This window comes from Microcaecilia unicolor, chromosome 8 (genome assembly GCF_901765095.1).
Source record: "Microcaecilia unicolor chromosome 8, aMicUni1.1, whole genome shotgun sequence".
Taxonomy (NCBI): Eukaryota; Metazoa; Chordata; class Amphibia; order Gymnophiona; family Siphonopidae; genus Microcaecilia; species Microcaecilia unicolor.
Genome location: NC_044038.1, coordinates 66,049,199 through 66,062,694, shown reverse-complemented (window position 1 = coordinate 66,062,694; position 13,496 = coordinate 66,049,199). Strand labels below are relative to the sequence as shown.

The window sequence follows — 13,496 nt, the reverse complement described above, 5'->3', positions numbered from 1 at the left end:
CTCATGTTTGATTTATTCTTACTGTACACCACCTTGAGTGAATTCCTTCAAAAAGGTGGTAAATAATCCTAATAAATAAATCAATCAATAAAGTAAATTTACAGGCGTAACTCACACATAAATGTTAGCACCCACTTTATAAAATTACCCCCACAGTGTGTACCCCTAGGATTGCACAGCACTGTACACCAACATTCACAGAAGGGACAATGCTAAATTATATTACTGAAATCAAAAATAGGACAATACCACTACGTTTGAAACAAATACAATTTTACCAACCAAAGTGGCTCAATCATTTAACAGTTGCTATTCATCTTATGTGAGGAGGAAAAAAGCCTTTGTATTCCCGTTTCAGTACATACTTGTGTCTGTTAAACCGGGATGGAATCTTCATAGGCTAAAAAAACCTCCTCATAACTTTAATCAACAAAACAGCAATCACATCACATTTGACGAACACTTATCTTTAGTGCCGCCCATGCAGTTGCAATTTAGCTTCTGACAATGAGCACTGCAGAGCTTAGTAAGCAGATTCACATCACAGCATGACGTGTTTCCCTTGAGAAAGCCTGTGATGGCGAAACGGGACCCCGTCGGGAGTATCAGAGTGAAGCTAAATTGCAACTGCATGGGCGGCACTAAAGATAAGTGTTCGTCAAATGTGATGTGATTGCTGTTTTGTTGATTAAAGTTATGAGGAGGTTTTTTTAGCCTATGAAGATTCCATCCTGGTTTAACAGACACAAGTATGTACTGAAACGGGAATACAGAGGCTTTTTTCCTCCTCACATAAGATGAATAGCAACTGTTAAATGATTGAGCCACTTTGGTTGGTAAAATTATATTACTGCACATTTCCAAAATATAAGCATATGAGCATTCTAGGAAAAACATGGAGGTGTGCTGTTACCGCTGCCTCACAGGGATGTTTGCTTGTTTATTTCAGGAATGCTGTGACTGTGAGAAATATTGTGATCTTGGTTTTTGGTTGACTCAAGTTTGGTAAAAGCAACCTATTAGTAACTCGTAGGTATGAAATGGGGAGCAGCAAGGACTGGGTGGGGAACTCAGTAACACATTGATTTAGGGGCCCTTTTACGTGTTATGCTAGTAATATGCAGTTTAGTGTGCAGTAACAGCCAACGCACAACTGTAGTAATCTCATGTGCAGTAATTTTGTAATTATCAAACGCTAAATCAATGGTTCCCAAGCCTGGTCCTGGAGGCACCCCAGCCGGTCAGGTTTTCAGGATATCTACAATGAATATTTATGAGAGAAATTTGCATGCAGTGGAGGTAGTGAATATTCATTGTGGATATCCTGAAAACCTGACTGGCTGGGGTGCCTCCGGGACCAGGTTTGGGAACTACTGTGCAAATCATGCATTCATGGTGGTTTGTGTAAAGGGGTGTTACTAGGCAGGGCATGGGCAGAAAAAGAGCATGGAGGGTGTAATGTAGTTAGCGTGATGCAGTTACTGCATGCTAAAGACTACATTCAGTAGATAGTGCTGCAAAAAAAAATGAGCGCTGGTCACTATTTTATAAAGAGCGCTCAGGATTGGGTGCCATTTGTAGAATACCACTTAGCACCAGGATCTGTGCCCAATTGAACATTGACGTAAATCCCCAAACCTAAATTAAGAATGGATCCCCCAGATTCTATAATACAGCACGCATCTTTGGTGACATCGCTGACTTGCCCATGTCCCTCCCATGGTCATGGTCATGCTTTATTTTCAGTTGCATGCTAAAACATTTACGCACTCATCTGTATAGAATAGCGCCTAGCAAGATGCACATGTAAACAGTGGCATAGTGGGGGGGGGGGGGGGGTTGAGAGCAGGGGCGTAGCTACGTGGGGCCATGGGGGCATGGGCCCCGTAGATTTGGCCCAGGCCCCCGCCAACCGCTTTGACCCCCCTCTCGCCACCAACCCTCCCCTGCCACCGTCAGATACCTTTGCTGACGGGGGTCCCCAACTCCGCCAGCTGAAGTCTTCTTGTCAGGCGCGGCCGCGTTGCTGATCTGCAAGGGCAGGCTTCTGTTTCTGTGAGTGACGTCCTGCATGTTGAACGTGCAGGACGTCAGACTCACAGAAACAGAAGCCTGCCCTTGCAGATCAGCAACGCAGCTGCGCCTGAGAAGAGGACTTCGGCTGGCGGGGGTTGGGGACCCCCGTCAGCAAAGGTACCAACGGTGGTGGCGGGGGAGGGTTGGCGGCGGTGGGAAGAGGGGGTCAAAGGTGGTGGTGGCAGGGGGGGGGTCAAAAATGGCAGGGGGTCAGTGGCACCGGGGGGGGGGCTCAAATGTCCCCCCTCACCTCGGGCTCTGGACCCCCCTCCCACTGAAGTCTGGCTACGCCCCTGGTTGAGAGATGCTTAAGAAAAAGGGCCTGGTCTTGATAATTGTTTACAATTATCATGGGCAGGGTGGGGGGTGGACTTCCACAGGTGCCATCTTGGCAGGGGCATGGTGGGTGCTCCAGGCCCCCTCAAAAATTGAGGTGTTTGGTTGGTAGGGGTCCCCAAGCCCCTCAAACAGAAGCACTCCTGCACACATGCCACACCATCCTCTCCCCACCCTCCTGTGCAATGCTGGTTTTGTGTACAACTGAGCATATGTGAGGGAGGCCTGCCTCCCATGTATGCACAGTTTTCACACATTCATGGGGGGAGTGGACAACATGGTGCACTGGCAAGAGGGCTTCAGCTGGCAGGGCTGGAGGACCCTGGCAGTTCAGGTATGCTGTGTGCACCATGGGGGGGGGGGGGGAGCAGAGGCAAACAGTGGTGTAGAAAAGTGGGGCATCATCTTCCTTCTCTACTACGGGGGGCGCCGTCCTCCCTTACTACACCACTGCATGTAAATTTCAATTGTTGCCAATTAGCACCAATAACTGCTTATAAGCCCACAATTATTGGTGCTAATTGGCTTGTTTGGTGTGTGCCCAAATTTGAGCACACAATTTTGAGCACCATTTATAGAATTTGGGGGTAACCAACTAACGCACCGTTAATGCAGAACCACTTACCACCTCCTAAATAGCAGGCACTAAGTGATTCCATGCTAAGATCAACCAGAGTACTTCGTGTTAATGCCAACATGGGACTTGGATAGGAAACTGTTGCAGACACCCCCAATATTTGCTGCATTAGATTTGCAGCCACAGCATGTTAAATGCCTCTGCTATGCTGCAGTAAATGCAAAATCTAACACACTTTAATAAAAAGGTCCCTTTGTTTTGTATCAGGTGCTTTCATTCCTTGTCATCCTGGGCAATGTGACTGAAACCTACGTCACTCCAGCAGAACAGGTGCATTAGACCTTAAGGGCGACGAAAATGATAAAGGGGATGGGACAACTTCCCTATGAGGAAAGGCTGAAGCGTCTAGGACTCTTCAGCTTGGAGAAGAGATGGTTGAGGGGAGATATGATAGAGGTCTATAAAATAATGAGTGGAGTGGAATGGGTAGACGTGAATGGTTTGTTTACTCTTTCCAAAAATAGTAGGACTAGAGGGCATGCGATGAAGCTACAAAGTAGTAAATTTAATACGAATTGGAGAACATTTTTCTTCACTCAACGTGTAATTAAACGCTGGAATTCGTTGCCAGAGAATGTGGTAAAGGCGGTTATCTTAGCAGAGTTTTAAAAGGGTCTGGATGGCTTCCTAAAGGAAAAGTTCATAGACCATTATTAAATTGACTTGGGGAAAATCCACTGTTTATTTCTGGGATAAGCAGCATAAAATGTCTTGAGCTTTTCTGGGATCTAGCCAGGTATTTGTGACCTGGATTAGCCACTGTTGGAAACAAATGCTGGGCTTGATGGACCTTGGGTCTGACCCAGTGTGGCAATACTTATGTACTTATGACACAGCATGTCCTTGTTGCAATGGTACAGCAGCATCAGGCTTGCTCCAAGTGAATGGGATAGCATGCACAAGGCTGCTCTTGTTAGAACCCTAATATTAACAGACATCTGGGACAGCTAAATTTAGGAACAGGGTTCAGAGGACAAGTCAAAAATATGTGAAGATCTGGAACTGCTATAATTATGGGAGAGGAAGACCAACCTACCACAGAACAAGTTACAGAAAAGGAATTAGAAAAAAAGTCTAGATAGATTTTAGACAGAATAGTAAATATTTCAGATGAAGTCCTCAATAGGACAGAAATCCAAATACAGCAAAAAATGTTATCTTTTGTCTCAATCCTAGATGCAACACTTTTAACACAAGAGTGGCACTATTTAAATTTGCTAAGAAATTAAAAATGATTGACTATTTCACCATCAAAACAGCATGTAACAATGACCTTTCGATGTATGCACTTATTTACCCACAGTGATAGAAAACTGAAAAGACGGAAACTGGGTAGACTGGATGAACCCACTGGTTTTTAGGAAGGATGTGCATTCATTTGAAATTACATAGGAAATGTCAATGACTATCCCTTGTTGTTTCCTATCATTGTCAAATGAAAACAAGCAGAATAAATTTAACATTTTCTGTTTTTTGTTTGTCGTCCATAGCATGCAGTCTTTCCAAAAGAGCACACACTGTTAACAACATTGCTCCTGTAATGCCAAAATGTCAAAAAAACACCTCAAACAAAATGAACATTCCTGTAAATGACACAGGAAACAAAACCTTTCTGGCTGTACACTACTAGTATTTTTATCTGCCATCATTTCCTGCATCACTCTGTCCGGCTTGTATGTCGTCTGTTGAAATGACAGTTTGCAGTCCTTGAAGCCATGCTGTTTGCCCACTATGGAAGGAAATGAAAGCATCAGATAGAAGCATACGTTAATATACTGGACAGTACCGCTGAATATTCCCTCTAACCACCCATACCAAAACCGGCTAGTTTGTGGGTGGTGCAGAGGCAGAGTTAGGACGGAGTCAGAGCAAAGTAAAGCTGGTGACTAGCAGAGATTTTCAATCTGCTGACTGGCTGAGTAACTGCGTAAAGTTAGGACAGAAAAAAGGCTGCCCAAACTTTATGCAGCAAAGGCAACCAGTTTGAATATTAGACCCAGTTAAGCTTTCGGGTCATGACAATCCCCCCTTCTGATCCTCCCCCCGGAGCTTGTACACCCACCACTTCCAATTCCCCATCCCTCCCCTCCAGAAGTAGAGCATAATACCCACCTCCTGCCCCCTAGATCCAAGGCAAGACCTGCCCACACTGAATCCCCCTTCTTCTCTCCATCCCCCCCCCCCCCCCGGAGAAGCAAGCCCCTTCCCCCCACCAATGTTATTGGGCTTACATGCCCATTCCCTGGTGGTCCAATCATTGATGGTTAACAGCTCATTAGTGCATCTCGGAAGCGTGCCCAATTCTGGATGCCATATATAGAATCTGGGGGATACTGTCCATCTGCAGGCACCAGATCTCTGGTTGGATAGAACCAGTCCATAGCAAAGAATAAACATGAGGGCACAGCGTCCCACATACCAAGGCTGCAGCAGGGAATCCACAGAAAACTCAACTGGGTTGTCACCCTCGAAGACTATGGTTGACCACCCCTACTCTAAGGTTAAGGTGTAATAGATTTCTCCAGCTTCAGAAGAAGGAGTTTCTTCCTCAAAGGGCACAGAAATTATGGGACATTAGCCTTATACTCAGTAGTGTGCTGGTAAATTTTTAACACCGGGCTCTCTCTCCGGGTGTAGCCAGCCCTGCAATTTGCGGGGGCCCAGAGGTGGACTGGGGGGGGGGGGGTAATGCATTCTTCTCTACCACCCCCCGTGTGAGCACACTAGGCATATCTTTGTGGCAGGAATGCGGAGCCAAACCAGCCAATTAAAATGGACTGCTGCCGCTCCCCATTGCTTGTTTCTGGCTCTGAGCAGCATGCTGGGAAACCACGTGTGAGAAGTCCCAGCATGCCACTCAGAGCCAGAAACAAGCAGTGGGGAGCAGCAGCAGTCCATTTACTTGGCTGGTGTGGCTTGGCATCCCCGCCAGTGAAGTAAAAATTTTTGGAGCTGGTTGTTAAATTAGCCACACCAGGGCCTACTTTAACAACCAGCTCCCAAAATTCTTAAAAACTTACCAAATGGCTCTCACTATCCCATGAGAGCCGACTCCGGCATACCACTGCTTATATTGAAAGGACCTTTTCCTCATGCTATGCCTATCTTTACTGAGTAAGGGCTAGAGTGTCTACATTGAATATATTTGAGAGATAGCTTAAAATGTTTTGATGGAAAAAGCTATTTGTGGGTACTTAGGAAAAGTACAGATCCAAGGCCTTACACCAATTACCAAAACAGAGGTCAGGAAGAAAATGTTTTTCACTGTTGCACAACTGGTTACAGTTGTGCAGATTTTTTTTTGCCTTCCAATGACCTCGTAAAGAGAGCTGTGAGGCAACCACAAGACAGTTGGACTCAAGGACCTCTAATCATCTTTCAGCCAAATCAACTATGTAAGTCTATATCCATGTATACCTGGTATGTACCATACAAATGATTTTTTAATAATTAAAATAGAAGTAAGGAACTCTAGTGCTCTGGAAGTGATGCTTTGGTTCCCTCTGGGGCTTAATGAGATATTACCCTTGTGTCCTCTTCTCCTCTTGACACAGCAGACGAAACACCATGAGGCAGCTCTTGGCTTTGTTCTCCTTGAATTACCTGCTCAGCACAGCAGCTGCTCTGAAAATAGGAGCCTTCAACATCAAATGGTTTGGAGACTCCAAGATGGACAACCCGGATACCGCTAACATTATTGTCAGTGTAAGTACCAGCTACATCTTTTGAGGCAAACCAACACAATTCCCTGTGTTAAACAAGGGGCTCAGAAATAACTGAGCAGGTGATATCTATTTGTATCCTGCATGTGACTGCCATACAGTAATCCTACGACTTTCCAAAGGATGGCCATGCCTTTTACCAGTCCTCCCAACTTACCAGCATTTTGGTAGACTCTCCAGAATTTTCAGTAGCTCATCTGATCTATTTCAATTGCCATAAAAATTCAGCAGAAAATATAAACTCTCTCAGCAAGGAGCAGTCCCACATTCTTCCCTTTACACTTCTATATGCAGAGTTTCCATCATGACAAACAAAACAGCGAAGAGGACCAACAAAAGAAAAAAGACAAAATAAGAAAAAAATAAAAAAATAATAATAAAAAAACACAAAAAAAATTCCAAGTATATATAAAAAAATGTAAGGCGTCAACACTTGGTTGTTGAAATTAAAAAATAAACTTTATTTATCAATGGATAGCAGGGAGAAAGGGACTCGACACAGCTGTTTCGGCCATACAGGCCTGCGTCAGGAGTCTTCTCACTGTATGCTGTTCTTATATACTATCCAAATGGGGAGGGAATGTGTATATCTATTCAGTGTTAAATGTACTATTTGGTCCTTCCCTTCTATGTTAATAATGTAAGATATATATTCCTTAATTTGTCTGCCATCTCTTGGTTCTAATTTTGTTGGAATCCATATTTTATAAGAATTAAACTTTGAAGTCAGAATACAGGTTATCTAGTTTCCACCACCTCGTTCCTTCATTAAAAGAAAAACTGACAAATAAAAATTGTACCCCCAGATTTGGGGAAACAGGAGCCCCTAAGAAAAGAGTCCCTGGCCGTTACAGCTTTAGATCGTCATGGGAAATCCAGCCTGGGCAACGCCCCAGATGTGAGCAGCCGGTGGTGTAGGAAAGGTTCCGACAGCTTGGATTTAAAAAATTTGCTGGAAACGGTCCTGAGTAACTCTGGAACTTCGGGGCTACTATGAACGTTCCAGAGTTACTCAGGACCGTTTCCAGCAAATTTTTTAAATCCAAGCTGTCGGAACCTTTCCTACACCACAGGCTGCTCACATCTGGGCGTTGCCCAGGCTGGATTTCCCATGACGATCTAAAGCTGTAATGGCCAGGGACTCTTTTCTTAGGGGCTCCTGTTTCCCCAAATCTGGGGGTACAATTTTTTATTTGTCAGTTTTTCTTTTAACGAAGGAACGAGGTGGTGGAAACTAGATAACCTGTATTCTGACTTCAAAGTTTAATTCTTATAAAATATGAATTCCAATGAAATTAGAACCAAGAGATGGCAGACAAATTAAGAAATATATATCTTACATTATTAACATAGAAGGGAAGGACCAAATAGTACATTTATCACCAAATAGATATATACATTCCCTCCCCATTTGGATAGTATATAAGATCAGCATACAGTGAGAAGACTCCTGACGCAGGCCTGTATGGCCGAAACACAGCTGTGTCGAGTCCCTTTCTCCCTGCTATCCATTGATAAATAAAGTTTATTTTTTAATTTCAAAAACCAAGTGTTGACGCCTTACATTTTTTTATATATACTTGGAATTTTTTTTGTGTTCTTTCATTATTATTTTTTTATTTTTTCTTATTTTGTCTTTTTTCTTTTGTTTGTCCTCTTCACTGTTTTGTTTGTTGTTATTTTTTGTGAAGACTGGTTTCTTCTGTTTTTTGCACAAGTTTCCATCATGGCCACTGAGGGGGGGGGCAGGGAGGCAAATTTCCCCGGGCCTAGGCCTCCAAGGGGGGCCCGGTGCCAGGGTCTCTCTCTCTCCTGCTCCTGACAGGACCCGGGTGATCACGTCCCACAGGAGCAGGAGAGAGAAAACTCTAGCGCCGGGCCCCCTTTGCATTGCCCGCCTAGCAGTTGCTGGGCCCTCAGGCCACGCATGCTCAGTTTTGAGACCGAGCATGTGCGACCTGAGGAAAGCAGCCACAGGGGCAGGCAATGCTGGGCAGAGGAAGGAGCTGATCTGCCTGCAGCTGGCGAGGCCAACCGAGGTACCTCGGGCGGGGGGCCCAGCTCACTCTCTCAGCAGCCCTAGTTTCCCTATGAGATACATCATGGTTTACAATCAGAGACACAGATTCAATCCCTCTTCAGACTATTCCATAGTACTCTGGCAGCTGAAACCTTCCTAAAAATCTTCAGCCCTCCTTAAGCATATTGTCAAGCCTGTAGAGGCACCACTATCACTTGGCACACACAGTGCTGGCTTAAGCATTAGGCCAACTAGGTGATCGCCTAGGGAGGCAGCATCTGAGGGGGAGGGGCGGCACAGAACAGCTGCAGTCAAAGCAAAACAATAGGTTCTGACGGTCAGACAACTCAGAAATCATCAGCATGTATTTTCACCCACAAGGAGGGCAGGACTGGATCGTTAGTTTGGCGTGATATCACTTTACTTTGTTGGCATCTTGCCTCATCGTTTTTGTAGAAATAGTATGTGAAGTTTATACTATAGCGACACTATTACTCTGACTACAGCAATGCTGTCATTCAGTAGCACTGTGGCGGTTTCACAGAAAATCCTGAGGAAAGCCCTATGGCCAAAACACAATTTGTGTAGGTCTTGATTCAGCCTATCAAATAAAGTCCATTTTTACACCTTGGTATTGGATGTAATGTCACCTTCGCTGTGTTTGGTATTCTTTGTTTCTGTAAAGGATTGTTCTTCTTTTGTCTTCTGTTACATTGTCAAATAGCTCATTTACTTGGATAAGCATTATTAGGAAAGGTATGGAAAACAGGTGTGAGGATGTTATAATGCCGTTATATCACTCCATGGTGCGACCGCACCTTGAGTATTGTGTTCAATTCTGGTTGCCGCATCTCAAGAAAGGTGCAGCGAAGGGCGACTAAAATGATAGCGGGGATGGGACGACTTCCCTATGAAGAAAGACTAAGGAGGCTAGGGCTTTTCAGCTTGGAGAAGAGACGGCTGAGGGGAGACATGATAGAGGCATATAAAATAATGAGTGGAGTGGAACAGGTGGATGTGAAGCGTCTGTTCACGCTTTCCAAAAATACTAGGACTAGGGGGCGTGCGATGAAACTACAGTGTAGTAAATTTAAAACAAATCGGAGAAAAATTTTCTTCACCCAACGCGTAATTAAACTCTGGAATTCGTTGCTGGAGAACGTGGTGAAGGCGGTTAGCTTGGCAGATTTTAAAAAGGGGTTAGACGGTTTCCTAAAGGACAAGTCCATAAACCGCTACTAAATGGACTTGGGAAAAATCCACAATTCCGGGAATAACATGTATAGGATGTTTGTACATTTGGGAAGCTTGCCAGGTGCCCTTGGCCTGGATTGGCCGCTGTCGTGGACAGGATGCTGGGCTCGATGGACCCTTGGTCTTTTCCCAGTGTGGCATTACTTATGTACTTATGTACTAAGCAGACATTTACCTGGGTAAGTGGCTTGTGGAAATTACAAAAGTAAAGCAAAAATTGTGAGTTAAACAAAAAAAAAATCACTCTACCAATCACTGTAAGATTATAAATGAGGAGAAAAAGACTTCAGTGGCACTTACCAGCTTGTATCAAATGCCAGAAAGTCTCACAGAAGACACATCATCAGTCAAAAAACTTCTCTTAGCAATAAAATATCAAACTCATTAAATGTCCATATAGATATAATACTTTTCAAAACAGTCATAGTCATTTTAAACTCAACAAATGCACACTTATCTTTTATATGGAAACTTAGATTTATTCTCTATGGAGCCGTCCATTTCACCAAATAGCTTCATCAGGAGAAGCTTCCAAAGTCATCCACATGACACATGTGCAAAATCACTACAAAAGCATAAAAGAACAAGTGAATGAAAAGTTTCAAACTCATGACCAAAATTTTTTTTTAATGTGTCCAGTAATGGGGAGGGGTGGGTGAAGGTTGTTTGGGAGGGGTATAATATTGGTTCTTGCAAAACTACTCTGTTTCTGTGACTATTTCAATTTCTTAATAAAAAAACATATCCTATATAATAATTCTCACCTCCAACATTCTGAGGCTGCCTGGAACCGTGGATCATGTTGGAGTAGATAATAGTGATGTCACACAACCCACATCAGATTGGCCAGTAGAAGGGAGAGGGGCGGAGCCACGATACAGGGAGCAGCGAATCAGCACAACATGGGGAATGCACAGCAGCAGGAACAGAAGCCTCTCTCACACAGTCACTCTCTGAAACATACACACTCAGAGGAAAACCTTGCTAGCGCCCGTTTCCTTTCAAACAGAAACGGGCCTTTTTTACTAGTTTCTCATAAAAATGTGCCCAGGCCGCCCACCAGTATCTGTCAGTCTACATCCACCACTGGTATAGAAAATTCAAAATGGTGCCAATCATAAATAGGATGCCCAGAAACTGGGGAGCCAATCAAAGCTCACCAGTATAAACACATCATAGAAACACTCTCCAATCAATATAGGGAAATGGAATGGGACTTAATACACTGTTTTTCTGTGGTTTTTCCAACTACATTCAAAGTGGTTTACATATTATATACAGGTACTTATTTGTACCTGGGACAATGGAGGGTTAAGTGACTTGCTCAGACTCACAAGGAGCTGCAGTGGGAATTCACCCAGTTCCCCAGGATCAAGGTCCGCTGCACTAACCACTAGGCTACTCCTCCACTCCTGAAGGCCCCAAACTGTTTAATTTATAAATCCATTTTTATTCTAATCTTAACACTCATTATGTATGTACATACAAAACAAAATTTAATATTTATAATTCTGATGTCAGTCTATCCATTTTTACAGGATTGTTCCAGGTTGGCTGATGTTGTGATAATCATGATTGTTGAGTTTAATTGAAAATTTAAGGGTGATCTCAGAGGCATGAAAGATTTGATGGGTGCAAGGCTAAAAGTCTGCCTAGGACATCAAATGCCATTGCACCAGACCTGGGCACATACCATCTAATGCAAAGGGATCCTTTAAGAGGACAGTATCTGAGAGACCCAACAGAGGGGCAGATGCAATAAAGTATGTGAAACTTTGTGCACAGCCTACCTTGGCTTTAGTGCACAATTCTGTAGGAGCCCAATGTAAAAATGAGTTTTGCGCAAGAGTTAAGTGTATGTGAAGCCTCATGTAGGCATCAGCGCACAGCCAGAGATGATGGATTTGTTACTTTTTAAAAGTACTGGCTTCAAAAGTAGTGAAGTAAAAGTAGAAAGTCTTATAAAAAAAAATACTCAAGTAAAAGTAATAAAGTGCAGCTGTTAAACTACTTTTTTACTACAAAGTAAATTCTTAACAAGTTGGGCCACTGAATCTAGTATGTTTACAAGCAAACTTCCAGTGGGTCACACAAGTTCTTTCCTAGAAAAAAGAAAACCCCAAACATTAATACACCTATTGGAAAACAAAACAAGCTGGATTAGTATAGATCAGTCCTACACAGACACGATGCTAACATAATAACCAGCCTTTTTCACACATGAACAGAGGTAGCCACTCATAAAGTATAGAATAAGTAACCACAAACTAAAAATAGAAAAATGTAGACAAAAATTAAACTGAACCTTCAAGAAGCCATACTCTGCATACAGTGCAAACCAATGAAACAGAAAGAGTTACACATCCCTTTGTACTGTGCAAAATAAAGAGCAGATGTAAATTTCAAAAACTTACATATTCCAATTGCTACATTAAAAATTAACAAATAAACAAAAACAGAAAATAAGTGATACATTTTTATTGGACTAACATTACATTTTTTGACTAGTTTTTGGAGGCGAAAACCTCCTTCCTTAAGTCAGGACAAGCAGAGTATAACAGCACTATACTGTCCCGACCTGAAAAAGTAGGTTTTGGTCTCCAGATGTTAGTTTAAAAAATTGTATATAGTCCAATATAAAGGTGTCATCTTATTTTTTTTTTTTGTTAATCATTTTTATTGGCAAGGAAAAATGCACATATACAACATGCAACATCGGGATCACCCCTTACAATGTACATCTTCATGTATAAAACCTCAGATAGAAATAACCAGGGCTTTTTTTGAGGGGGTACTTGGGGGTACTGAGTACTGGCACCTTTTCCATTGTCTGCTAAAATTGACCCATGGTCCCCAAGTTTTAATGAAAGAGCTTAGGCTCTACACACCAATTCTGCCTTGTCATAGATTCTGTGATTAGTTTCAGGGGGCCTGGCTATTGTGGGGTGGGTCCATCAGTAATCACCCCACCCCTGAAGGGTGGCCTGGCATTTGAGTACCAGCACCTTTTTTCGTTATAAAAAACACACTGGAAATAACCATCCAACTTATACACCTCCCTTATTATACAACTTGCCTCGTACACGGTTTAACAGAAAACATTGACCCAAAATCAAGTCAAGTAGGAAGGATCATTAGCAGCCAACACCCTCGTTGTTCTCAACAATAAAATTATTGTTACAAAATTTGTTTTCTTTTATTTATATTTGTTAACTTCTAAAGTGGACTAACACTGTTACCGCATTACTTTGGGCCCTGTTTACTAAGATGTGCTAGCGTTTTTAAGCGCACACTAAAAATTAGCACGCACTAATGCTAGAGACACTCATAGGAATATATAGGTGTCTCTAGCATTAGTGTGCACTAAAAATGTTAGCATGCCTACAATGCGTCAGGGCCCTTTATCCTAAATTAAATGTAAAATTCTTTTTTGTTACTGCTTTCCTGCCTT

General features: G+C 42.9%; 1 protein-coding gene across 4 annotated transcripts in view; it reads left to right on the top strand.

Annotated features, from left to right (window-relative positions):
- Nucleotides 1-13,496, top strand: part of LOC115476616 (deoxyribonuclease-1-like) — a 100,347-nt gene that overhangs the window by 22,412 nt on the left and 64,439 nt on the right. For 2 of the 4 annotated variants that reach the window (XM_030213086.1, XM_030213082.1), the window contains one exon: nucleotides 6,607-6,754. In XM_030213086.1, the coding sequence (XP_030068946.1) occupies nucleotides 6,617-6,754 (138 nt within the window). In that variant the 5' untranslated portion in view covers nucleotides 6,607-6,616. Of the gene's footprint in view, nucleotides 1-6,603; nucleotides 6,755-13,496 lie in introns of all 4 variants that reach the window. The other 2 variants (XM_030213084.1, XM_030213083.1) reach the window with 1 other exon arrangement.